The sequence below is a fragment of the Bos indicus genome, chromosome 9 (assembly GCF_029378745.1).
Source record: "Bos indicus isolate NIAB-ARS_2022 breed Sahiwal x Tharparkar chromosome 9, NIAB-ARS_B.indTharparkar_mat_pri_1.0, whole genome shotgun sequence".
In the NCBI taxonomy this organism is placed as follows: domain Eukaryota; kingdom Metazoa; phylum Chordata; class Mammalia; order Artiodactyla; family Bovidae; genus Bos; species Bos indicus.
In genome coordinates, this window is record NC_091768.1 from 48,144,025 (window position 1) to 48,171,629 (window position 27,605).

A 27,605-nucleotide genomic window follows, 5' to 3' on the forward strand; every position below is an offset into this window, starting at 1 on the left:
GGAGACGTTGACATCAGAGGATGTGATTCATATGCTCATGTCCTATCAAAACAGCTCTTTTTTTCCAATATAATATTTTATCTGCTTCAGCCCAAATAGGTCAATTGATTCCAACTTTCTAATGTTTAAGAAGGTCATAGAAATCCACAGAAATTGAGAACTGGTTGATATGTGAAAAATTCAACTAAACTAGTTATTTATAAGAACAATAAAGGTGAGTATACAAAAAGTAAATCCCCATGTCCTTTAAAAACACCTTAAAGCTATCAAATAATTGTACATAGAGACAAGGCCCAGGGAAATCATACAAACAGGATACAAAGAGAAAAGGGCAGTAGACTATCATATTTTAAATAAGTTTTATTTTAAACCAGAGCTATAAGTGAAAGAAAACTACTGCATATGGATGATGTGAAGTTCTAACTAGACAACCTAAGGTCCTTATACTACTTTGGGACTCATTTTAAGCATTAACTAACCAAATATCACATTTGTTGATAACTTATAGTAAATATGAAAATTGAAGACTTAATCACTTTCATCTTTGATTAGTTCTTAGGATTTGAGCCCCAAACTCATTTTGACATCGTAATAAAATCATAATATAAAAAGTGTACTTAGACCTAATTTTCAGTCACACCTGTGGCAAAAGATATTTGATTTAGTCAGATCAGCAGATACAGCCATTAAATAAATCATATACTTGTCCAAATTTCTCAAACTTTTTAATTGGTTATTTTACTCATAGAATGGTACTATCAGAATAGTCATTTAACACTATTTCAAGGAATTAATTACCTTTCTTAATTAAATTAAGTGAAGTAAATTGAATTTAGTTATTAAGTGAAGTAAAATGTAAGGATGCTGTACCCGGAATTTTGATTTCAGAAAAGATAACTGTATCATAAATTATTAAATATGAAGGAAATATCATATTTCTACTTTTATATTTACCAATAAATGTTTATAAACCATTAAATATTTAAAGCAATATAATCTCACCTGATGCAGCATCTAAAAATTAAGATCTAAAAAACTGCTTTTCAGTTATAAACAGAAGAGATGTTTATATGCTAAAAGACTAAGTTCCAAAAGGCTTAAAAATTTTAAAGCCAAATTTTATGTTCCGAGTCATACATTTATATTAAAAGTAGCACATAATATCAGAAAGATTTCTCTATAAATATCCGTTCTTATATTTATAGAACTAATGGAATTATAGCACTAGAAATGTATAATATGAACTAGGTTCAAAATTTTTTTAAAGAATAGAATGTAAAGATATTTGTTCAAAGATTAAATATATTAAAATCCTAAGGAAAATTGCAATAATCTCAATATTTTGAGGTTTATATATATTCTTCTGAAGACTCAAGTGCAAAACAATAAAAGATGCACTAAGAATAATATTAAGTGGCAAAGAAGAAACTCACAATATTCTCACATATTCATTAATGTAGAATATCCATTAAAATTTCCACAATGTGCTTTGAGATTGTTCAAATAGAAATGTATTGGCAGCAAAAATCTTCAAATAAAAATTATATTTACTTTCTAACTTGAAACTATTAATGAGTATCGTATCTTAAAGCACTTTACTGCAGAGAAAATTTATTTCTTCATATAACAGTTTCTGAGTTTTACTTCATTAATTATATTCGTCCAGTAAACTAATCTCAGTGAACTTCAAACAGCAAAAGTTTTTCCAATTTCAGACTTTAATAAGAGGGAAAATAGTTGCTGGTTCTGAAACAGTTCAATTAAAAATATTACCTTTAAATTAAAAGCACAAAGTTAATCCTGAGTTCTATGAACCTTTGTATATAACGAGTGACAGAAGATCGTTAACAGTCACAGTTCTAAGTATTACCCTTGGTTGGCAAGATAAAAAATAGTTGGCTTTATTATAACAACAATTGTTTTAAGTTGCAAAAAAGTGACATTTACCTTTTCCAACTGAGCGTTTTTTTTGGATTTGTATAAAAACTCTCCCACTGCCACAAAAACAGAGAGCACCAAGCCGGCTGCCAGAACAATGAAGATGCCACCAATATTTTGAACCCCCAGGGCACTGGCCTCCTTGCTCTCCTCCTCTGGACACCCATTGCCCCTCCACCATTTCTCCTTCATCATGTGCAGCTTGCCTTCCTCTTGCAGCTGAAGAATTGCTATGGTGATTTTGTCTCTATATGGAGAACCTAAGAAAAGAGAGAGTTTGTTAATGCTTTCCAGGAAACCAGAATTTCATAATTAAAGGTTAACATGATGAAAGAACAGAGCTCTTTCCAAATACTGTGAAATATGCCACTATTTATTTTCAGCAGGAAAAATCAACTGGAAATGGTATAAAATACAAGCTTAACAAAATAAATAGAGGTGGTGGCCTTTCTGATTTTGAAGGTTAAAATACATTTTATTTTGAAAGAGGAAAATATCTCTTGCTAAATGCAGGCTCAACTCAGAGAATTGGGAAAATAATAAATGGTAAGTAGAAATCTACAAAAAAGAAATGCAGAGAGGGCAAGGATATTTAGTTAATGGCTAGGAATCGTTCAACACTGAAAACAGGGCTTTGATCAAATGGTAACCTTGGTTTTTAGGAAAGTTGTGCAAAAAATGGTGTTTCCCATGATTAAGTTGCAACAATTTGAAGCAGTCATGATTAACAAGTTCTGTTCAGTTCGGTTTAGTCGCTCAGTCATGTCCGATTCTTTGCAACCGCACGGACTGCAGCACTCCAGGCTTCCCTGTCCATCACCAACTCCTGGAGCTTGCTCAAACTCATGCCCATCAAGTCTGTCTGTCATCGGTCAACCACCTCATCCTCTGTCGTCCCCTTCTCCTCCTGCCTTCAATCTTTCCCAGCATAAGGGTCTTTTCCAATGAGTCAGTTCTTCACATAAGGTGGCCAAAGTACTGAAGCTTCTGCTTCAGCACCAGTCCTTCCAGTGAATATTCAGGGTTGATTTCCTTTAGGACTGACTGGTTTGATCTCCTGCCTGTCCAAGGGACTCTCAAGAGTCTTCTCAAAAGCATCACTTCTTTGATGCTCATCTTTCTGTATAGTCCAGCTCTCACATCCACACAAGACTACTGAAAAACCATAGCTTTGACAATATGGACCTACCTTTGTTGGTAAAGTAATGTCCCTGCTTTTTAATATTCTGTCTAGGTTGGTCATAGCTTTTCTTCCAAGAAGCAAGCATCTTTTAATTTCAAGGCTGCAGTCACAATCTGCAGTGATTTTGGAGCCCAAGAAAATAAAGTCTCTCACTGTTTCCATTTGTTTCCCTATCTATTTCCATGAAGTGATGGGACTGGATGAACTATGGATGGAGGTTCATGACATTGTACAGGAGACAAGGATCAAGACCATTCCCAAGAAAAAGAAATGCAAAAAAGCAAAATGGCTGTCTGGGGAGGCCTTAAAAATTGCTGTGAAAAGAAGAGAAGTGAAAAGCAAAGGAGAAAAGGAAAGATATAAGCATCTGAATGCAGAGTACCAAAGAATATCAAGGAGAGATAAGAAAGCCTTCCTCAGTGATCAGTGCAAAGAAATAGAGGAAAACAATATAATGGGAAAGAATAGCGATCTCTTCAGGAAAAGTAGAGATACGAAGGAAACATTTTATGCAAAGATGGGCACAATAAAGGACAGAAATGGTATGGACCTAACAGAAGCAGAAGATATTAAGAAGAGATGGCAAGAATACAAAGAATAACTGTACAAAAAAGATCTTCACGACCCAGATAATTAAGGAGGTGTGATCACTCACCTAGAGCCAGACATCCTGGAATGCAAAGTCAAGCGGGCCTTAAGAAGCATCACTATGAACAAAGCTAATGGAGGTCATGGAATTCCAGCTGAGCTATCAAATCCTAAAAGGTGATGCTGTGAAAGTGCTGCACTCAATATGCCAACAAATTTGGAAAACTCAGCAGTGGCCACAGGACTGGAAAAGGTCAGTTTTCCTTCCAAACCCAAAGAAAGGCAATGCCAAAGAATGCTCAAACTCCTGCACAATTGTACTCATCTCACACGCTAGTAAAGTAATGCTCAAAATTCTCCAAGCCACGCTTCAGCTATACGTGAACCATGAAGTTCCAAAGCTATGTTTTGTTTTGTTTTTCCAGTAGTCATGTAAGGATGTGATAGTGGGACTATAAAGAAAGGTGAGCACCAAAGAATTGATGCTTTTGAACTGTGGTGCTGCAGAAGACTCTTGAGAGTCCCTTGGACTGCAAGGAGATCAAACCAGTCAATCCTAAAGGAAGTCCTAAATATTCATTGGAAGGACTGATGCTGAAGATGAAGTTCCAATAGTTTGGTCACCTTATGCAAGGAATTGAGTTACTGGAGCAGTCCCTGATGCTGGCAAAGATTGAAGGCAGGAGGAGAAGTGGATGACAGAGGATGAGATGGTTGGATGGCATCACTGATTCAATGGACACGAGTTTGGGTAAACTCCGGGAGTTGGTGATGGACAAGGAGGCGTGGAGTGCCGCAGTCCATGGGGTCGCAAAGAGTCGGACACGACTGAGCGACTGAACTGAACTGAACTGAACTATTAGGACCAGATGCCATGATCTTCATTTTTTGAATGTTGAGTTTTAGGCCAGCTTTTTCATGTTCATCAAGAAGCTCCTCAGTTCCTGTTTGCTTTCTGCCATAATTGTGGTGTAATCTGCATATATGGGGTTATTGATATTTCTTCCTGTAATCTTGTTTCCAGCTTGTGCCTCATCTAGTCTGGCATTTTTCATGTTATACTCTGCATATAATATAAGTTAAATAAGCAAGTTGACGATATACAACTTTGATGTACTCCTTTCCCAATTTGGAACCTGTCCATTGCTCCATGTTCGAGTCTAACTGTTTTTTCTTGACCTGCATGCAGATTTCTCAGGAGGCATGTAAGGTGGTCTAGTATTCCCATCTCTTGAAGTATTTCCCACAGTTTATTGTGATCTACACAGTCAATGGCTTTAGCGTAGTCAATGAAAGAGATGCAGATTTTGGGGGGAATGTTTTTGCCAACACATGTTGGCATCTTGATCTCTGGTTCCTCTGTCTTTTCTAAATCCAGTTTGAACACCTGGAATTTCTCAGTTCATGTACTGTTGAAGCCTAATTTGGAGAATTTTGAGTATTACTTTGCTAGTGTGTGAGATGAGTACAATTATGTGGTAGTTTAAACATTCTTTGGCACTGCCTTTCTTTGGGATTGGAATGTAAACTGACCTTTTCCAGTCCTGTGGCCACTGCTGAGTTGTCCAAATTTCCTGACATATTGAGTGCAGCACTTTTACAGCAATATATTTTATAATTTGAAATAGCTCAGCTGGAAGGAGTGGTTAACATTTTGCAGATAGTAATGATTTATATTTGTTATTTGAGATGAATACCAGAAGTAATGGTTTGTACAGACTTGGATCATTCAAAAATCATCATGGTGACGCGTTGTAAGATTTTTTTTGGTTGTTTGTTTATCATTTTGCACTTTGGAAAGAAATATTTTAATTGTAAGCAACAGTATAAATGAAATTTAGTATATATGCTAATGGGGGTAGATGTTCATCTGCATTAGTGTTATATGATAAGTAATAACTTTTCTAATTGGTTGCCCCAAAGCATGCAATAATACTGAACTATATGCATCTTTCAACATCTGTCCCAAAGGATCAGTCTTATTGCTTTCTCTCCTCCAGAAAATAGTCTGTTATTAGTGTTTAATCATTCCTAAACTCTAATCTTTCCCTAAACACTGCACATTACAGTTTTCTGCACAAATTCATCCATAAGTGTTTTTTTCTGCTTGTAGAAACATACTGATTTCAGCTTGCATTCCATGTTGTCTGTGATTTTTGTCTTGATTTAAATATTCCTGCATATACACCTAAAGATTATTTTTGCTAAGAGCAATTAAAAACCTGATCTGGAAACTATTTTGCCCCATAAGGAACAGCACTATATGTCTTGTTTTTACTTGATTAGTATAACAGGACTAATTCAGCACTGCTCTTTTACCAAGAACAGGTAAGCTAAAAAGCAGCCATACAAGGAAAATCATGAAAAGTTAGTACCTAATTGAAAAGTTGGAGTGAAGATATACCAAGTCCAGGTAGAAAGCTGTTTCCTTAATGTAATCCTCAATTTATGTAGAAGAAATGTTTAAGTACATGGCTTCTATATATCTTTTTCACTATCTTCCTAAAAGGTGCATTATCCATTCCTATAATTAGAACTAATTTATTTTTTTAACTATGCAAAATCTAATTATGGTAGGAAAATTTATTCTCCTTAGTTTCCTTCCTCTGTCCTCTTCCAAATACTACTCTGATGAAGATGCTCAGTTTAAATTCTTCCCCTTAGCCCTTCAGATTTCAGTGGATTAGCCTAGTGCATACTATTTTCTATCTTGATCATTTACTGGAGACTCAGCTTAGGTCATTAAGTATCACTATTATTTACCTTTTAAGATGTGATCTATTTTCCTAAGTAGATTATAAATTCTAACAGACTATAAGAGTGACAATGAGGTGTATTTAGTCTTCTCTGGCATGTATTTAAAAAATATAAATGAAGGTCATCTGGTTTGGCTATCCAGTTTTCATTAATTCATCACATCTAGTCTAGAACCAGCTTTAAAGTCACGTGTACTCTGAATTACCATTCTGATTAACCATGTATGTCCTGGGCAACATAAACATTGATTGAGAAAAAATCATTTTAGGTTATCCTTCCATTGGAAAAATAGCATCTGAAACACATTTTGTACTTTTAGTACTTATAGAAATGACCATAGGTGGCTAATATAAAAATATAGCCTGAATATAAACAAATGTTTGGAGGATACTGATATGAAATGTAGACTTTGAAATATGGAAAATTCTTGATCTATTTAAGTAATATTTTGAGGCAGGTCATTTTTCATCCTGAGCAAAATTGAAAGAGTATTATTTTATTGCCAATTCACCAAAACTCCCAAATTGCATTATGATGTTTATTCTATATTTTCAAACACCATATTCTCTATTACATTCTCAAAATAAGGTACAGATTAAAAAAAAAGTAAACCAATTTTCAACAAATGATGGACACATCTTGATTTCTTGTTGGTTGGACTTATCCTCAGCACTTATTGTAAATATGAAAATGTCCTGTTGCTAGCACACCTCCCCACACTTGTTTTCCAGTGTAAACATAATATGTAAATAGAAATCAGTTCAAATAAAAGCTGAAAAACTAATATACCTCAGTTTGAGTTTTTTAATAGGGTGAAATAATACAGATAATATAATCAATGACACTAAATCACTGCAATGCTTTGCCATTCTATTATTGACTGATTTTAAAAACTAATAATTTATCAATAATGACATTACTTCTTTGGTGTGTCATTTGATGCTCCTTGGGAAGCATTTCTAGCAGATACCAATAAAGTCAAAAGTGGTTTGAAACTTTATCTAGTTGAAAAATTTCAAGGAGATATTGAGATCAATGAATAAAAGTATATTTTATCTTCTTTCAACATGAATAACCATGCACTTAGCTCTAATGACGTGAACAGCCATTAGTTAGAGTCTAAGTTTTGCTCAAGTATGAACCTAGCCTCAATCCATAGGTTGTCAAGACAAGAACTATGAGGCCATTGAGTGGCAGCTGTGAGAAGCTGGGGTTAGGTACCATAAGCTTGTCTTCAAGGAAGATGAGTACCTTTGCAACAGGGCTCTTAAATTGGGTTAGAAAACTACTGAGGAAATTGTAAATATGTCTAATATAACATATGCTTTTGCATCTAAAAGTCAGTCCTCAAATGCTTAAGAGGGAAACAGGTAACTTGTGAAGAAACAAGTTTGACAAAAAGATCTGAAAAATTGTAACATCAGGTATGGAAAGATAATTTTCAGTTCAAGTTTTATTTTTAAAAATCTGTGGGAATTTCAACACAGGGTTCCCAGATACTTAAACCTTTATTATATCCCAGGAAATATTTTGTCTAAAATTCTCTACATTAAGATTTTGGCATATAAGTTACTTTTTAAAAAACACCATGTGAGATAAGGCAAATACCTCTTAAAGCTGAATTTAGTTCTCTGATTTTCACTATGCAATTTCTGGTTTTTATTTCATTTGTATTCCTGCTTACAATGAGACTTTCTTTGGTTGTTTAAACATATGCTCCATTCTGACAGTAAGGAATAATTATGTTTAAAAATGGTCTTTTTTCAAGTTGCTGAAGGATCCCATTTACCAGATAAAACCGTTTCTAGCTGACATGAAAGAAAAGGAGAGTGAGAGAGAAAGAAAGGGAAGGAGGAAGAAAGGAAGGAAGGAAAAAAGACATGTGATTACTACATAGTGAAGTCCCTCCATAAGCCCTGGGGCTCAAAAGAACACTCAAGAAGACATAAAGGCACTTTTGAGCGACAAACAGCAGCAATATGTATGTGTGCATAAATAAAACCTACAAACACACCTATTCAGAATTCATCAATTAAAAAAAAAATTACTCTCCAAATGTCCCCAAAGGTTAAATTTTGATCAAAGGACTTTACATAAAATTATAATTTCATGAACATTCCTCCTAACAAATAGACTAAAAGCTCCTTAGGAAAATAAACTGTGATTTGTTATAAACAATATAAATCTCACCAAGTAGTTCTGAGCCAACTTGCTGGGTTTACTGAATTGAGTTGACTCCCTTCTCTTACTTTCTTCCCTCCTTCCTCCTCCCTACCTCCCTTGTACCTTTCCTTCACTTTTTTTCATACATTGTCGCTTTGCTTTCCTTCTTCTCCTTCCTTCCCCCTCCCACTCTCTTTCCTTTTCTCTCCCTCCTCTCCCGCCTCCACCCCCTCCTTCCCTTCCTTTCAATCCTTTGATGTTTCTTATAGAACAGAATACACATGTAGTTATACATTCTTGGTTCTAAAGTTTAAATCTGCTACACATAAATTATCGATTTGCTCATTTGATTGTTTTGTTCATGCTCTTTACAAACATACAAATTTAAGTGTGTACCAAACATTTTCCTTATCTTATTCAGGAAATATAGAAAAGATTAAAGAAAGGGAATTAGCTTTACTTTTAACTCTTGAAGAGGCTTATTAATGGATATAAAGCTTTTCTTTAAAGGTTGCACAGCAAATTTTCTAATACCTATCATGCTTTAGTGAAATATTTTAAAATCACAATATCCATATACCAGCAATCTCCCATCCATCCTGCCAAAAATGTCTTTACTTTCAAATTAGGCTTCTGCATGCTTTAATCGATTACTAAGGTCAGGGGAAAAAAATAACTCTTTCCCTCTAAAAAAAGTCTCTTTCTAAAACTTATTATAACAATATTTCCTAAACTGGCTTTTTCCCATACACTTCTTTTTTGGGAAGTATACATCTGTGTTTCACTTTTAAAGAATTCATCACTCAAATAAGCTTGAAGGATACCCCATAACAAATATATCTTTTGTATACTTTATACATTAGCAAAATAAAAGGCTGCTATCTCTCCAATGAAGGATAAAGTTTAAAAATGTCTTAAATGATTACATCTGTTTTATTGAAGAATTTTTTCTTCCTATCTATTAATGTTCCCATCAATTATTTTGTTTTAATCTCAATTTGAAAAGCACTGCCTTCAATAACAGTAATTACTGCTGTTACTACATAAGCTCTCTCTGTCAAAAATAAGCTGTTTCTTGTTAGATCTTAGCTTTGAATTTACTCATCACAGGACTACTGATCAAGTCACATATTTTTTGTATGTTCTTATTCATCTCTTCATATGCTTCATGAATCATCAGCTCATAAGAATCTACATCACAATACTTTAGGACATGTCTTCACAGCTGGCTTTTAAATCCCTTTACAAAATACATTTGAGTGGTAATAGTTATGAGTTATTTAAATCTATCTGTATATCAAAACTGATGAAACCAATTCTGGGGGAAAATACACTGTCTTATTTTTCCTAATGGTACCCAGATCCTTTAAATATTTTGTTAAAATTATAAGAGGCTGGCTAGGTATTTATGTTTCTCATAATAACAAATCCCCACTGTCCACTTCCTAAAGGACTTTAGTGTCCTTTGTTTTATATTTCATAGTTATTCAACTCATCATAATGATGTTATGAGCTGTGTATTACAGAGATTTAGGTAACATCCTGGTATTTGTTCTCTTTGAGTCTGGGAAGATATTTGTACGAAATAGACTACTCATAATTTTAGGTTTCCTCTAGTATAGCATGTCATTTCTCCAAGATACTGTGCACTTTCTGAAGTGCTTACACATCGTATGGGTATGTGACTATACTATATTCACTAAGTATATATAATTTCAATGATTTGACTCAAAGAGTTTCAATAATTCCTTAATTATTCCTCTTCTTTGAAGGTGTTTAATATGATAAATATTTCTAAGACACACACCCAAATACTTGAAGTGCTTTAAATAACGACTTAAAACATCAGGCTACCTGTCAGTTATAGGTAATCAACCATCCATTATTCATCTTTTTTCATCCAGCATCTAGCACAGTACCTGTCACAAAGTAAGCATTTAACAATGCTTTTTGAATGAAACACTGAATCAATTATAAAAATCCATTATGATATAGTCAAAATATGTTAAGGTATAACTTCTGATATTGACATCTTCTCAGTTTCTTATTAAATTCAGTAGAACACAGAGTTCACAAACATATGAGTTTCACACTTTTAGTGTTGACCATCTAGGATAAGTTAGGATGATAAACAACTTCATACATCTTTATGCCATCCATCAGCTATCAGAGGCATCCCTTGGTCAGTGCCTTAATAAGTGAAAGAACTGTTAGCACAAAAGATCTGAGGCTATCTGCTGGAACCATCAACTTTCATTCTTAAATTACAGTGTTTCTGGCAATGCTATATTTTATGAAATTGCTCCCTGCTTCCTATGCTGAGATGAGAGTTGGGTGCCCTAAATGCACAACATATTTTGGGTGCTTTTAGAGCTTTATCTCTTTTTACCATTATTTCCATGATAAAATCTTCCAATAATATTGGAACTAGACCACATTTTCTTAGAGCCTTTTTTACTCAGTAAAAGGTGGGTTTTATTATCTCTTAGGACACTGCCTCTCTCATATTTGTTTTTAAGAAGTGTTAAGTTAAATTTTATATTTACATTTCAGATTCAATTTTACATTGCTATTCTCCAGTTTTATGCTGTATTCAGTCAACAGTGCTGTTAAACAATACCATAGCATCACTGTTCTTTTCCTCTATAGAACTTGTCTCAGTTTGTAACTAAAAATAATTTCTGGGACTATTTGTTTAATGCTCATTTACAGTAACAGGCTGTAAATTTCATAAAGACAGGGGCTATTTCTGCTTTGTTAGTAGAATACCTGGCACACTCATTTGTGCAAGAGTGTGTGCTTAGTTGCTTCAGTCATGTCTGAATCTTTGCGACCCTATGGACCACAGCCCACCAGGCTCCTCTGTCCATGGGATTCTCCAGGCAAGAATACTGGAGTGGGTTGCCATGCCCTCCTCCAGGGGATATTCCTGATCCAGGGAATGAACCTGCAATCTTGTGTCTCGCGAATTGGGAGGTGGGTTCTTTACCACTAACACCACCTGGGAAGACCAAATATAATATTTACATACATGAACAAAATATTAATCACTTTACAGCTGGTCATGCATACCTGCAACTTTACCTTCAATTATTTCTTATGAACCCAAACTATATATTTTTAATCTATATGCAATAATTATAATATATTTATTTCAAAGGAAGAATTTAATATATATAGCAACTAAACACTCCATGGGACCCATTTCAGATTTCCTATTAGATAAAAGCTAAACTAGCGTAAAGTTACGGTCATCACTCTTTGTATTTTATTTTGAAGGTATTCTATCAAAAAAATCTCAATTTGATAGGCGTATGAAGAACTCACAAGTGATAATCATAAAAATTAAAGATTAATCTCATCTTGAAAACAAATTACCAGCTCATAACATAATCACAGAACAGTAAATGAGTGCTATACGTGATCATTTCTCCATGATAACTTATGATTTTTCCACACTGGAAATCTATGAACATCGTTTTCCTGCTTAAATATTTTTAGTGGTGCTCTAAAGCTATTGAACAAGTTTCCCTGGTGGCTTAGTGGTAAAGAATCCACCTGTCAATGCAGAAGATGCAGATTCAGTCCCTGGGTTGGGAAGATTCCCTGGAGAAGGAAATGCCAACCAACTCCAGTATTACTGCCTGGGAAATCCCATGGACAGAAGAGCCTGGTGGGCTACAGACATAGGAATGGCAAAAAAGATATGACCTAGTGACTAAAACAAAACAATAAGTCTATAGACTACAAGCTCAATTCGTAATTATGTCCATTTCTTCAACATATCACAGACTTCTCAGACTGTATACTTCTCAGACTGTATTCCATTAGTACAAACTATGAAGTTCTATTTCTCTGGAGAGCCCTGTTTTCATACTTTCTCCAATTTTCTGGTTGAACATCCTCAACCAGATAATCTGCTGCTCATCCTTCCCTAACTTTGTACACTTTTCTTTGGCTGTCACAGAGATATACAGGATCCTTCTTCTTTGGAGTCATAGCACATAGCAGATACCCTAGTACAACATTTGGTATGTGGTATTCTAATGTTTTGCTATATATCTTTTCCTATTGAATAATTATATGAGGGCTTCCCTGATGGCTCAGATTGTAAAGAATTTGCCTGCCATGTGGGAGACCCAGGTTTGAGAGCCATGTATGAATATTTTTTTTTATTATTAATTATTACATGTACCAACACAGGTGATAGATTCTACTCATTACATATATATACACAGGTGCTAGTCATATAGGGATGAACAATGTAACATGAATCCTGCCCCAGTTGACTTTTTACTGTAACACAAAACACATGTATTAAATAACCTTTGCAACTATGAGAATGACTATAATGAACACCATATTATAGAAACATGTGACAGATGGAACTATGTTAGTCGGCTGACTTTGTATGCAAAAAGGGTTGCATTATTTTGAAGATCATAGGGACAAAAACTCTTCTTTCTCTTTGGCTGCCTTTCACCTATTTCCACTGTTTCCCCATCTATTTCCCATGAAGTAATTAAGCTAAATACCTATATTCAAATTCTATAACTTGCTTAAATTGGATAGAGATTGTTTTTTTTTTTTTTCCTCTGTTGTAGACCTCAAAATTCAAAGTGTTAAGACCTCTATGGAAAAGGATTCTACTTAAAGGAATATTTGTAGAATCCTCAGGAGAATATTTAAGCATCTAAGATCACAAAGGAGATGAGTATATGAGGCACACAAAATGTACCAATGCATGTGCATGCTGTCTCTCAATCACGTCTGACTCTTTGTGATGCTGTGGACTGCCATCAACCAGGCTGTTCTGTCCATGGTATTTTCCTGGCAAGAACACTGGTTGGGTTGCCATTTCCTACTCCAAAATGTATCAATAAAAACCAAACCTTCAAATTATAGAGTAGATATTCTATCCAGTTGCCTTTTATTACTATTCTGAATATTCTTTGACTTGTGTGAAAAAAGAATAAGAAAGGCAAATATTATCAGCACATAATGAAAAAGTAAACTATTACCACTTGTTCTGACCTATTTCGTGCTGCTGCTAAGTCACTTCAGTCGTGTCCGACTCTGTGCGACCCCAGAGATGGCAGCCCATGAGGCTCCCCCATCCCTGGGATTCTCCAGGCAAGAACACTGGAGTGGGGTGCCGTTGCCTTCTCCGGACCTATTTCATACATATTAGTTAAAAGTGACTGGTGAAGTAGATTTGTAGTCACATTGCTACATATTAAATCATGAAACTCTGATGTAAAATATGAAAACAGAAATAGTTTCATTCTAGAAACCCTGTCTTCCTAAAAATTTTTTCATCTGCATGATAATCATTTGAATAGTGGTAAGAGTCATAATGTCAGGAATACTTTCCTCACTACGATGTTTTTGTTCCAAGTTCAATATTAAACTTTGATGAATGAATTATAATAGCTGGACAATCTGAAATAAAATCATCAACCATAGCCTTGACTAGATTAACCTTTGTTGGCAAAGTAATGTCTCTGCTTTTGAGATCTAGGTCGGTCATAACTTTCCTTCCAAGGAGCAAGCTTCCTTTAATTTCATGGCTGCAGTCACCGTCTGCCGTGATTTTGGAGCCCCAAAAAATAACGTCTGACACTATTTCCACTGTTTCCCCATCTATTTCCCATGAAGTAATGGGGGACCAGATGCCATGATCTTCGTTTTCTGAATGTTGAGCTTTAAGTCAACTTTTCCACGCTCCTCTTTCACTTTCATCAAGAGGCTTTTTAGTTCCTCTTCACTTTCTGCCATAAGGGTGGTGTCATCTGCATATCTGAGGTTATTGATATTTCTCCCAGCAATCTTGATTCCAGCTTGTGCTTCTTCTAGCCCAGCATTTCTCATGATGTACTCTGCATATAAGTTAAATAAGTAGGGTGACAATATATAATCTTGACATACTCCTTTTCCTATTTGGAACCATTCTGTTGTTCCATGTCCTGTTCTAACTGTTGCTTCCTGACCTGCATATATGTTTCTCAAGAGGCAGGTCAGGTCTGGTATTCCTATCTCTTTCAGAATTTTCCACAGTTTATTGTGACCACACAGTCAAAGGCTTTGGCATAGTCAATAAAGCAGAAATAGATGTTTTTCTGGAACTCTCTTGCTTTTTCGATGATTCAGCAGATGTTGGCAATTTGATTTCTGGTTCCTCTGCCTTTTCTAAAACCAGCTTGAACATCTGGAAGTTCACGGTTCACGTACTGTTGAAGCCTGGCTTGGAGAATTTTGAGTATTACTTTACTAGCGTGTAAAATGAGTGCAATTGTGTGGTAGTTTGAGCATTCTTTGGCATTGCCTTTCTTTGAAATTGGAATGAAAACTGACCTTTTCCGGTCCTTTGGCCACTGCTGAGTTTTCCAAATTTGCTGGCATATTGAGTGAAGCACTTTCACAGCATTATCTTTCAGGATTTGAAGTAGCTCAACTGGAATTCCATCACCTCCACTAGCTTTGTTCGTAGTGATGCTTTCTAAGGCCCACTTGATTTCACATTCCAGGATGTCTGGCTCTAGGTGAGTGATCACACCATCATGATTATCTTGGTCATGAAGATCTTTTTTCTACAGTTCTTCTGTGTATTCTTGCCACCTTTTCTTAATATCTTCTGCTTCTGTTAGGTCCATATCATTTCTGTCCTTTATCGAGCCCATCTTTGCATGAAATGTTCCCTTGGTATCTCTGATTTTCTTGAAGAGATCTCTAGTCTTTCCCATTCTGTTGTTTTCCTCTATTTCTTTGCATTGATCGCTGACATGTCTAATTTACACGTTTGTGTGTGTCTAAATTTGAACTAAATGAATTGAACTCATATCGTGCAAGGACAAATCAGTTTAAAAATATAAGCACCTTAATTCTCCATGTTGAAAATTAAGGGCAAGACCTTATTTCCCCCTTTTCTAGAGCACTTGGCTTGGAAGATTGTGTTTTATAAGTTTTCTTTCCCTATAGCTTCAAAATGTATATAAATCTTTTTAGGAGCTAAATAAGCCACTTTTCGGTTTTAAGGAATGTCTTCCTCAAGGACTTGGGACCTGTCTTTTTTTTGTGGGGGAGGGGTTTGGGGGGGGAAATACAATCATAAGGAATCTAATGTCCTATCTCCTAGTTCTGTGAAAGAGTATCAGCTTACTTTGGTGGGACCTCACTCCAAACTGCAAACCCTCCTCTTGTCATAACAAAAGTTAACTTAATTTTTCTTTGGATGAATTCAGTTAGCTAACACAGATATTCAGTGCAATCATCAAATCAAATTATCTAATCCAATAATATAAACATGATTCTACCCATGTTGAGTCTTAGAGAGGCTTAGTGACTTCACCTATGACTCCTGGGACACTTAGGTGGAACAAAGATTTGTTTTAAGTCATGTCTACAATGGCCACATATTACAGAAAATATGGTAGGGCAACACATGCAAGGTACTCATCTTTGGAATTTAGTGCTTATACATTTTACTTCTGTGCTTTGACTTTTTTTCTTTTCCCTAATACCAATGATTCATTGATCTTACTTAGTCATGCTAACCAAAGGATGACAGTCTGGCACAGTCAATCAGGCTAACTAATCTATAATGTAATTTGAATCCATGGCCTTGGAGTAATCACCACAAGGCACCAACAAAATAAATTCATGGTCTAATGTTTGCATATAAAATCTATCAGGACAAACTGTTTTCATGAGAATTATCCATGTATTTATTGTTTAGGGACCATGTGGTCAACATTTACAATATTAATGAAAGCTGCTCACATTGGTGCTCACAATTCATCAAATTCCCTCTGGAAACTTCCTAGATTCTAGCTTTCAGAGTTTGTTGATGATGTCTGTGGAGCACGCATAGCTTATTACAAAGACTCATCTGTTTTCAGTGACATGAAATCTAGGCTTTAGCAAATACGCCAGGAAAATACAGGTGTATTTTGGCTTTTTGTTTGTTTGTTTGTTTAATTTAGGCTCTGAAAATTATTAGATCTCGATTGAGACTTGCAAAATCACTTCACCAACATTAAAATTATGCTGCTTGTGCAATGAAAAAATGGAATGCATTTTAATGGAAGGTTTGACCTGCAGAAAGATGAATAATTTGCATCAATTTTTGTGCATTATGTTCAACTAATGAAGACAAATGTATTCATTCATTTTAGTAAAGCTGAAGAACTAAAGACCAGCAATTTTATGCATCTATAATGATGAATATTACACTACTTATTGTATGATGAATTGGGAATTCTAGAATTGGATGGTGAGCAAAACAGGGGAAAAACATGCTTCTCATACTGATTTCTATTTTTATAAAATGGGCATCTGCCTTAAACAAACAACATGCCTCTTTTTAGTACTGATCCCAATCTCTCACTTAGTCAAATAACAAGAAATAAAGAAGCAGTGAAATCTCATGCATTTAACATTAGAAAATACAAGAAAGAAATTTTACATTGTTCACATGTCAAAGTGATATCCTTCTACCATAAAGAGTCCACGATACAACCTATTGTAACTTTAGGCTGATTATGTGGAAGGACATTATAATGAGATAAAAGTAACTTAAGAATTATTAATAGAGCTATAGCTATTTTATATTTGTTAATATAAAATACGTTAGAAAATAGTTTACAAAGGTAATATTAAATTCCAATTGTGAAGTAAGAATGTATCTTATTTATAATTGCATATGAAAGAAATAAATATATAATAGAAATAAGATGCAAATAATTTTGTGTAAATATAATAGAAATAAAATGTAAATATATTTACATAGAAAATTTAATAGAAATATAATGTATATAACAATTTTGTGTCTGATAAAATTGTCTTTAAATTTAACCCTAGTATTAAAGACATATATAAAAAATAAGAGACATTTATAAAGCCAGTATCTTTGCATTCATCTTTACTTTGTCTCTTTATTGCCTATTAAGTTCTGCATATATTACATATCAGTAGTTTTCTATGATATGAGTAATTTAATGTGGATTTAGTTCACAGAAATAATTATACATTGACTATTTAAACTTACTATTGATGTAACCCCACAAGTTAAGTAGGGATACATAAGGTTATAGAAAATTTTAGCATTGTGGATGATAGGCACATAAACAGTATTTCCTGCATCCCCTTTTCAGTTGACTGGTATTTCCCATATGTTATTTACTGGTGGAAGCACCAATAAATGGATGAACTGTACCACTAGCTTACTTTTAAAGATAGAAACAGTTTTAATGGGACCCTACAGACACTTTACAATATTTCTATCAAACTGAACACAGCAAAGCAAAATAACACCAACTGGCTCTAATGGATTTCTCTAGATTGCTGCTTTCCTACCAGCTCACAACTGCTGAGTCTGCCTAGTCCTCAAAGTGCACTATGCACTCAAAATTCCAAAGACAGAAGCCAAGAAGGCTTTTAGTATGGGTGGTCAGAAGGGAGACAAGGCAGCTGAAAATGCCATTAAGTAGAAATGCTCCCCATTCAACTTCATAGATTATAACCTATGCTGAATTAACAAGCAAGACTGCAACCTCTCACACACATTTTAGTATTCCTTAATGAAAACTGCTGTGATTTGTTTTTTGCTTTACCCCCCACCCCGCATCCAGTTTTTGTTGTTTTAATTTGAATGGATGAAAAGGAATTTCAGTTAACTTATTATAAGAACACCAAAACTTCAAAAATCTACCATACCATAAATATCACATTAAAATAGCACCACTGCATTCTGAAAAACTATGAAAGGGATTTAATGTCACCATGAGCTTAATTAAGCCAGCTTATGCTTATTTAGCATTTACCTTCGAATCATTGTTGATTGCTCCACTAAGGTATTTTGTGTAAACAGAGCTTCCCTAATTAAATAGCTTCTATCTGAGTCATTCAGTGAGTCCACAACATGCTTTGGGCGGTAATAATCACACTCAGAGTGATGAATGGTCACAGCAGGGCCCTAGATGAATCACAGGAGGCCCAGAAGGCTCAAAGGACACATGGATTTTTTGGGGAAAAAACGGAAAATATGCATGAGTTTTGAAATATTTCTCAATACTCAGTTCAGAAGAGACATAGTATTTCTCTTTAACCTCCTGCACTTAACCACACATGCCTCTATGACAGTAACTAAAAATCTGAGTAACAGTAAAAGCAAGGGAAAGCGAGTTCCTCTTTGATCACATTTACAATATTAATAAAAATAGAATTTTCATTTCAGTTTATGGCTCCTGCAGGTATAGACTCAAAATCCTGAGGAATTTCTGGTATTGATCTAAATTTCCAGAAACGGCCTGCATTGCTTTGCTTTGAACAGAGTATCTCCTTAACTTTTGTTGGGAAAAGAAATTCAAATACCCTTTTATTTTTCACACCTAAAAACATTAGTTTTAAAAATTTATTCCTTATAATTAAACAAAATTTTAAAATTAAATACAAGTTATCAAAAAATCATCACTATTCTTGAACAAGATTATATAAAAGGGAAATGTTAATTAATGAGTTGAGATATTCAGGTTATGATGTTGGTTGAAAGTTTATGGTATGTCAGAATCTCATTCAAGTACTAGAGTTGCATGTCATTTCATTTATTAATGACTTAAGTAATAATTCATGAAGTTATATTTTTGGCAGAGCTATGACATAAAAAATCATAAATTACTGCCTGATTTTTTTTTTCCTCAGAAGCATTTGAGGGGTTAAAGTGTGAAATGCCTTTTTCTAGATTATACTACTTTGATGAATTTATATGAGTTAATAAGACTCATCATGTATTGGAGACTCAAAATCATTTAATTTTGTGCTATGCTTGAATGAATAAAATAAAATTTACTAAGTTAAGAACTTAATATTATCAAGTCAAACAGAAGAAAACAAGTTATCTGAACAAGAGAAAAAAAAGGATATCGTAATACCTGCAGGTGACTGATTTGAATATTTATTCCTTTAAGTGTAGTTATGTTATTCAGAATTAGGCTAAAAATAAAGTGTATATTGAATATATTAATTAAGAGACATTTTAATAAATTTAAATTCAATATTTTTTGGCAGTGAAAATAAAAATATGGTGAAATGTTCTTCCTAGTCTATAATTTTGCTATTTCAAAGTATTATTAGATATTTTGAATTTGTATAAATATATACTGATAATTTTATATTAAAATTCCAAGAAGGTCCTTATAAAAGAAATTTATCATGTGCTAGCTTCTAATTTTTAAAAATTCTCTATTTAAAACACTAATATATTACACTATTACACCACACTAACTACATACTACAAAGATGATTCCACATAGATATATAATCCAACTTGATTTCTATAAGTTTCTTGTGCAAGTGACCTGGCAAATATCAGTGACTATTTTTTTGCAATAACTAAGCTTTTTCAGAAGGGCAAAAGTTGATTTGATCAGCTGAGCTGAGTAGATAAAAGAAAAAAAAAAAAAGACTATATCCTAAGGCTTATAGCTTAATTTGTTTTGTTATCTCAATTTATCTATAAGGTTAGAATGAGAAGAAATAGAAATTCCAAATGTTGTGTATTTTTGTTAATTTAAAAAGTTACATTAAAACTAAAGTATATATATTATTTTAAATTGTTTTATATTTTCCTTATAAGTCAATATCTTACAGTAAACACTGTCAAGGGTAGGAATAAAAAATCTGCTCTTTGTATAGGTCCCATAAACTATCACAGGGAGCTTCCCTAGAACTGATTCAACTATTATCTTTCCTTTTTAAAATAGCTTTCACATCCGAAATATCCCAGTGAGTTTTTGAGAATTATATACTATTTTGATTGATTGGGCTTCCCTTGTGGCTCAGCTGGTAAAGAATCCACCTGCAATGTGGGAGACCTCGCTTAGATCCCTGGGTTGGGAAGATCCCTTGGAGAAGGGAAAGGCTACCCACTCCAGTATTCTGGCCTAAAGAATTTCATGGACAGTCTATGGGGTCGCAAAGAGTTGGACACGACTGAGCAACTTCTACTCACTTTGATTGATTTGTAGCAAGTGAAAGTGAAAGTGAAGTCGCTCAGTCTTGTCTGACTCTTTGTGACGCCGTGGACTGTAGCCTACCGGGTTCCTCCATCCATGGGATTCTCCAGGCAAGAATACTAGAGTGGATTGTTATTTCCTTCTCCAGGGGATCTTCTGGACCCAGGGATCGAACCCCGGTGTCCCACATTGCAGGCAGATGTTTTACCCTCTGAGCCACCAGGGAAGCCCCTGATTTGTAGCAAGCATGTCCTCAAAGCAGAACAATATGATAGACACAGTCTTGGTACACTGATACATTGTATTTACAACTCAAACAAGCAAGTAAACAAAAAACTCTCAAGCTTAAGGTTTTATATTAAATATAAGTCAAATTTCTTTATTTTAATTATTTGAAATTATGAGTGTTATTATGTAACTAACATTCATGAAAAATATCTGTGCTATACTCCAAAGAGAAGCAAGTTAACAGGATGGCCTCCAACAGTTAGAGTTACCCCAGGCGCCTGTACAGTGATGAGGACAGGAACCAAAATGAGATGTCCCAGGCCCCATACTCCAAAGAGGGCCTCCCCAATGGCTCAGCCTTGAAGACTTTGCCTGCAGTATAGTAGATGTGGTTGAATTCCTGGGTTGGGAAGATCCAGGAGGATCCCCTGGAAGAGGGCATGGCAACCCACTCCGGTATTCTTGCCTGGAAAATTCCATGGACAGAAGAGCCTAGTGAGCTACAGTCCACAGGGTCACAAACAGTCGGACCTGACTGAGAGGATTTAGCACGCATACTCCAAAATCCTTATATATCCTCCCCAAATCTTATTTAATTCTCACTACCCTGAATCACTCTTGTTCAATGAGGTCCTCACATTGAATAATGTAAGATGCTACACTGATCATTAGCTCCAAAAATTATTTGTTTTCTCTGTTTATAAACCTTGCTGCACCATCATATTTTTAGATGTAGAGTTCATTTGCTCAACAAATAATTGAAAGTCCACGGAGTGCAGGCAATAAACTTGTATAGGCTTACAACAACTAAAAGGCCAAAATCTCTGTCCTCCTCCACATAATGTAAACCAAAGGGGAAGGTATGGATATACAGGAATCTCACTCCTTTCAGAAACAAAATGAATTTATTTTCTTCAGTTCTTTCCAAATGAAACTGTGAAGCAATAGGAACCTATCAATCACTGCTTCCATTCTTCATATGTGTTTAAGGTGTTTGATTTTTAAAATTTGTTCTGAGACATCAGCAAACCATATTGCTTCACATAATAGTTTCCTGCCCACTTTAAATCAAACTCTAGGAATCTGTCAAGCATATTATCTGAAACACCATATTTAGCATTAAATAGACCTTAGGTTTTCCTAGTCTAACTCTCTAGTTTTACTAATTAAAAAAGAGAAATTTAGAAAATGTAAATTTCATGTCACTTGTCCAAGATCACAACAAATGATAAAACTAAATATAGAATATCAGTGTGCAAAATACTACGTGATGATAGTTTTGAGCATATAATCAGCCTCTTTTCTAACATATCATAAAGATCTGCCAGAGATTCTTGCAAGAGACTTGAGTTCGATCCCTGGGTCGGGAAGATCCCATAAAGGAGGGAATGGCTACCTGCTCCAGTATTCTTACATGGAGAATCCCATGGACAGAGGATCCTGGAAGGCTATACTCCATGGTATGGCCAAGAGTCAGACACAACTGAGTGACTAATATTTTCACTTTCACTAAGCTTGAAAATTTATCAAAGTTGTTCATCATAAACTCCAAATAAATGGTACATGAATGCATGAAACTGTTGAATTCTTGAGGGAAAGAACCATATGGGATCTAACTAGGGAGTATGCTAGAATTTGAACACATGATCAAGACAAAACTATCCCAATAAACTCAATCCTTATCATGAATATAAGTTAAAACATTTTGAAAAGACATGTTCCTTAAGCTTATTATAATTAGGATAACTCAATCATCTTTATATGTTAGAATTAATTATATATACTTTGGCAAAATAATGGCAAAGCTTTGGATGGTCTGTTCCCAGTGTGAGCAGTAAAGGAGGTTCATTTTGTGCAGAGAATTTTAAAACAACAGTAGCAACAACTATCACCACACACTGGCAAGTCAATTAAAAAGCATCCCTCCCTGTAAAATATCTTTTGTTCATCTGAGTTCTAAACACTTATTATAGAGTTTTAACAACCCTACTTATTGAACTTTGAATTAGCAAATATTTATTTTTTATTCTTTAATAGACATTGTACTCCACTTGGCAACTAAACTGGAGAATCCTCATTATACAGCTTAAAAGTGAAAATGAGACACTCAGTCCTGTCCAACTCTTTGTGACCCCATGGACTATACCATCCATGGAATTCTCCAGGCCAGAATACTGGAGTGAGTAGACTTTCCCTTCTCCAGGGGATCTTCCCAACTCAGAGATCAAACCCAGGTCTCCCATATTGCAGGCAGATTCTTTCTAGTTTTGTTTTGTTTTGCTTTCTTTATTTCAACAGTGACTGTGGAATCATTATTTTTAGTCTACCATATAAATGCTATGCAATGTTACAGGAGTGAATATCTCAAAATTCTCTCAGAGTCAGTTCAAACTATTTTCAGCTATAATGAATCTGAATAAACTTTTTGAAGTTATTATGGCGGAAAATTTTTGGACTTCCTAGATTTTTGAAAGTTGTTAGAAATGATCCCAAAGAAACAAAAACATGGATAGTATTGCAATTTCTAAATTTATCATGAAATGGAATTTTTTATGAATCTGTGCCTTACTTTCTAATTATAGTATACATCTTTGTTGATTTGAAAGAAACTTTTCAAAATTAAAAGCAATAAAATTATGAATGAGGATACATTGAGAAATATGGCTATACCATTTATTAAATGCAGTTACATGAAAATCAATTTTGACCCAGTTGTTGAAAAATTTGCAGAAGTTTCAAAACTATTATAGTGTCATTGTTCACTACTGTTTTTCATGCACTCAGTCTCTGGTATTTTGTTTCAGCAGCCCAGGTGGAGTAGCATATGCACATTCATTTTCTCACTACTTCTGTTGTGGTATCTTCTTAATTCTGACTCTGACACCTGTGCCTCCTTCTTATATGGACTCTTTCAGTTACATTGGACCCACGTGGTTAATCTATGGATGTGTAAGTTGGACTGTGAAGAAAGCTGAGCGCCAAAAAATTGATGCTTTTGAACTGTGGTATTGGAGAAGACTCTTGAGAGTCCCTTTGACTGCAAGGAAATCCAACCAGTCCATCCTAAAGGAGATCAGTCCTGGGTGTTCTTCGGAAGGACTGATGCTAAAGCTGAAACTGCGATACTTTGGCCACCTCATGTGATGAGTTGATTCATTGGAAAAGACTCTGATGCTGGGAGGGATTGGGGACAGGAGGAGAAGGGGATGACAGAGGATGAGATGGCTGGATGTCATTACCAACTCCATGGACATGAGTTTGGGTGAACTCTGGGAGTTGGTGATGGACAGGGAGGCCTGGCGTGCTGCAATTCATGGGGTCGCAAAGAGTTGGACACTACTGAGCAACTGAACTGACGTGGTTAATCCAGGAAGATTTCCCAATTTTAAGGTCCTTAACTTAATCACATCTGCAAGGTCCTTTTTAGCAATAAAGGTAACATATTCATATGCTTGGGGGATTAAACCAGGGACATTTGGGGGGAGCCATTTTTATGCCCACAGCATGTATGTATGTACTCTAATATTATGTATTTATTCATTCATTAACTTATCATATAAATATATACATATCCATATATTATACATAAATATTAAGCTCAATAAATGTAAATTTTCATTGTCTTTTCCGGCAACTATTATTATTTCATTCCATGATTGTTATTGAAACTAATTTTATCATATAGAAGAAAGAATATTAAATAGAATCATTCCTAGTGTAAATTATTCTATGTATTTTACTGGTAAATCATCTGCCAGTACTCTCAAATAAAATATATTTCTCTTAAATAAAATGATTACTCACAGTAACCATTTGCAGCTCATTCTTTTAGTCAGCAAAATCAAATACTATATTCATATACCATTAATCCGAAAAAAATAAAGTTCCAAAAAATTTATTTTATTCATCGAACTTTTTTTTAAGTGTAAGATTAAAGAGAAGGTCCTTTATGGGGGGTGTTGTGGAGTTTTTCAACTCTGATATAGTAAAAATGTCTACTGACCATTTTGGTAGAAATCATTTTTTCTTTTGTAACTTATTCCTTTAGAAGCAGATGTCCAACTATTTTCCTGTTTTTATACAGTCACAGAATAGAGCAAGATACATTTGTTTGAAGCAAAATTCCTAACGGCATATGGAGGCACTGTTTTTTCTCCCTTCTCACAGCAACTAGGATTAATGAACAAAGAGCAAGCGGCTGACATGAAACCTACCCATGGGGGTGCCGACGCCATAACCTTTGGAGTCTATGAGGCCACCAATCTGTGTCAGGTTACAGTTCCGCTGGGTGACAAACTCGATGGTTGTTGACTCCATTAGGAAAGCATAATCAGAGGTGAGGACTCTCTGGATTCCTTCTTCATTACTTTTGACGAGCACAGACTGCCTCCTGCTACTCATAAAGGCCCACATTTTGTCATATGTGGAGATTTTTGATTTCTGGGGAAAAACAGGATACATAAGAAAGATATTCCTTAGTTTCCATGTGACCCTACAATATTTTGATGAAATTAACTATATTTAGTTTGCTCATAATACTGTATAATTGTATTATTAGTAACAGTGATACTAAACAACAACAACAAAAAATCAAAATCTGCGAAGAAACATTTCTCTGAGCAATTCCTCATCGTATTTCCAGGCGTGGAGCAGATTTATTTAGCAAACATATAAAAAATGCCCTAAGATTCAAAAGACCACAACTAGTAAATCATAGGAGGCAATAAAAAAGAGAGAATAAAACAGACTAATAAGGGATTTTTGTGTTTGTATCTCACATGCATATCTCATATGTACAATTTTATTTTTCAACATTACTATAACATCAAATTTCGAAAATGCAGACACTGGACACCGATTGACACTATAAAAGTGTAAGAGATTTTTTTCCCCCTGAATTCAGTTGTTGACTATAAGACAGATGTTACATTATCCCCCAAGGACACATACAAATATAAGTTGAAGAGACGAGAGGAATTTGTTACAAATAAGGATATTACAAGTAAGATGACTACATTTCTGCTGAGACACAATCTGGACACCATAGAACTTCTTTTAACCTGCCTCAGGACAACAGGAAATCAATCATCCAGGTCTTACTAACTAAGGATTCCTGGACCAAGAAAATAGAAGAGTTTTTATATCCAGCTGGAAATTCTCAGTAGGGCTTCAGTACGACTTATTGCTAAAGGAAAGGAATGGGTTTTGTTCAGAAGGCACTGGTAAAACATAAACAGGAAAAAGGTTAGCATCTGCTTATGGAAAGCTCATTTGTGAAACCCTTACCTTAGTTTCATTCTTATACCAACACAAAACATAATATTCCAATTATAAACACAAGGAGGATTTTCACCTCATTGGTTGTTCTGCCATAAAACATTGAAACTATTTTCCAATAAATAGGTATACAGTCTTTTGCAGTTTAAGCATGTATTTAGTCCTACATGTTCCAGGACATAAACGTGATATTATTCCTTCCACTAAAGGTTAGTACAGAATAATATTTTTAAAAATTATGGCACTATTTCAATGAAAACATGGAAAGAAAAAATTAATTTGGAGGTGGGGAAATATCTAATAGTGCATTATGTGCTTTATAAAAACAAGTATAGCTTTAGAGCTAAGAAGCAATAAAAATGTAAACCTCTGCTCTCCAATGAACATTAAAACATGCTGAAAGGCCAGTCCTTGAAAGAAGGCAGCTAGAGTACCCAGAATGAGATTGGCATGATAACAAATTTGGGCAACAAATTGCGGTATGTCAGTTGTTTTTACGGAAAATATTCAAATGTTTGGAGTAGAAATGGGAAATGAAAGGAATAGTTAAGACTATGGTGATATTCTTACTGGAATAATTATGACCAATAGTGAGGTTTTGCAAAGATACATCTTGCTATCCAAATTAGGAACATAATGAGGCTAGCTACAACAAGTTCATGTCCTTTCAAAGGTAAAAAATATTTTCTCCTAATGTTTTGGATTAAGTGAGGTCAAAATACAAAATAAAATCAAAATCAGAGCTTACCTTCAGATTAAAGAGATTTTATGTAAAAAATAAAACTGGACACAGTTTTTGATTTAGTGAATCTGTGACTGATAATAAACACAATCCCATGGATGTAATACTAAAAATTCATGTATCAAAACTGCATGTTCATTACTTGACAATTTAAAAGGTAACATCTTTGTTGTTGTTTAGTCAATAAGTTGTATCTGACTCTTTTGCAGCCCCATGGACCTGCCAGGCTATAGTTTATACATATATACACTTTCTTTTAGATTCTTTTTCCATACAGGCCATCACAGAGTATTGGGTTCCCTGTACTATACAATAGGTCCTTATTAATAACTTCCTATCTTCCATTTTTACTTAAATATCTCTTAATATACTTCTGGTTTTCTTGAATCTATTGTCTTTGATTTTTGTACAGCTTCAATCATCTTTCCTGTCTACAGAAAATAAACCTATTCCTAGTATTCTTATATGGGATAATAAGTTTTGATAGAAAAGTTACCCAAATTGTTTTGTTTCTCATAATAAACACCCAAATATTTTAATTTAGAAATATTGACTATCTGCTGCTCACTCACATTTTATATGGCTTGCTTGCTAGTTTGGCTGGCATTCTTTGACTACAATTTCCAACTGAGCACAGTCATCTATCAATTATGGCTATAAAACACAACACTGTGTAGCCAGATATGGGAGATAAGATTAAAGTCTTTGTAGATTGCAT

The 27,605-nt window shown here is 34.6% G+C and overlaps 1 protein-coding gene across 6 annotated transcripts in view; it reads right to left on the reverse strand.

The window, feature by feature from the left end:
• GRIK2 (glutamate ionotropic receptor kainate type subunit 2) overlaps positions 1-27,605 on the reverse strand; it is a 733,346-nt gene that overhangs the window by 15,438 nt on the left and 690,303 nt on the right. For all 6 annotated transcript variants that reach the window (XM_070796035.1, XM_070796030.1, XM_070796031.1 and 3 more), the window contains 2 exons: positions 25,083-25,308; positions 1,948-2,198 (listed from right to left, as the gene is read on the reverse strand). In XM_070796035.1, the coding sequence (XP_070652136.1) occupies positions 1,948-2,198; positions 25,083-25,308 (477 nt within the window). The remainder of the gene's footprint in view (positions 1-1,947; positions 2,199-25,082; positions 25,309-27,605) is intronic.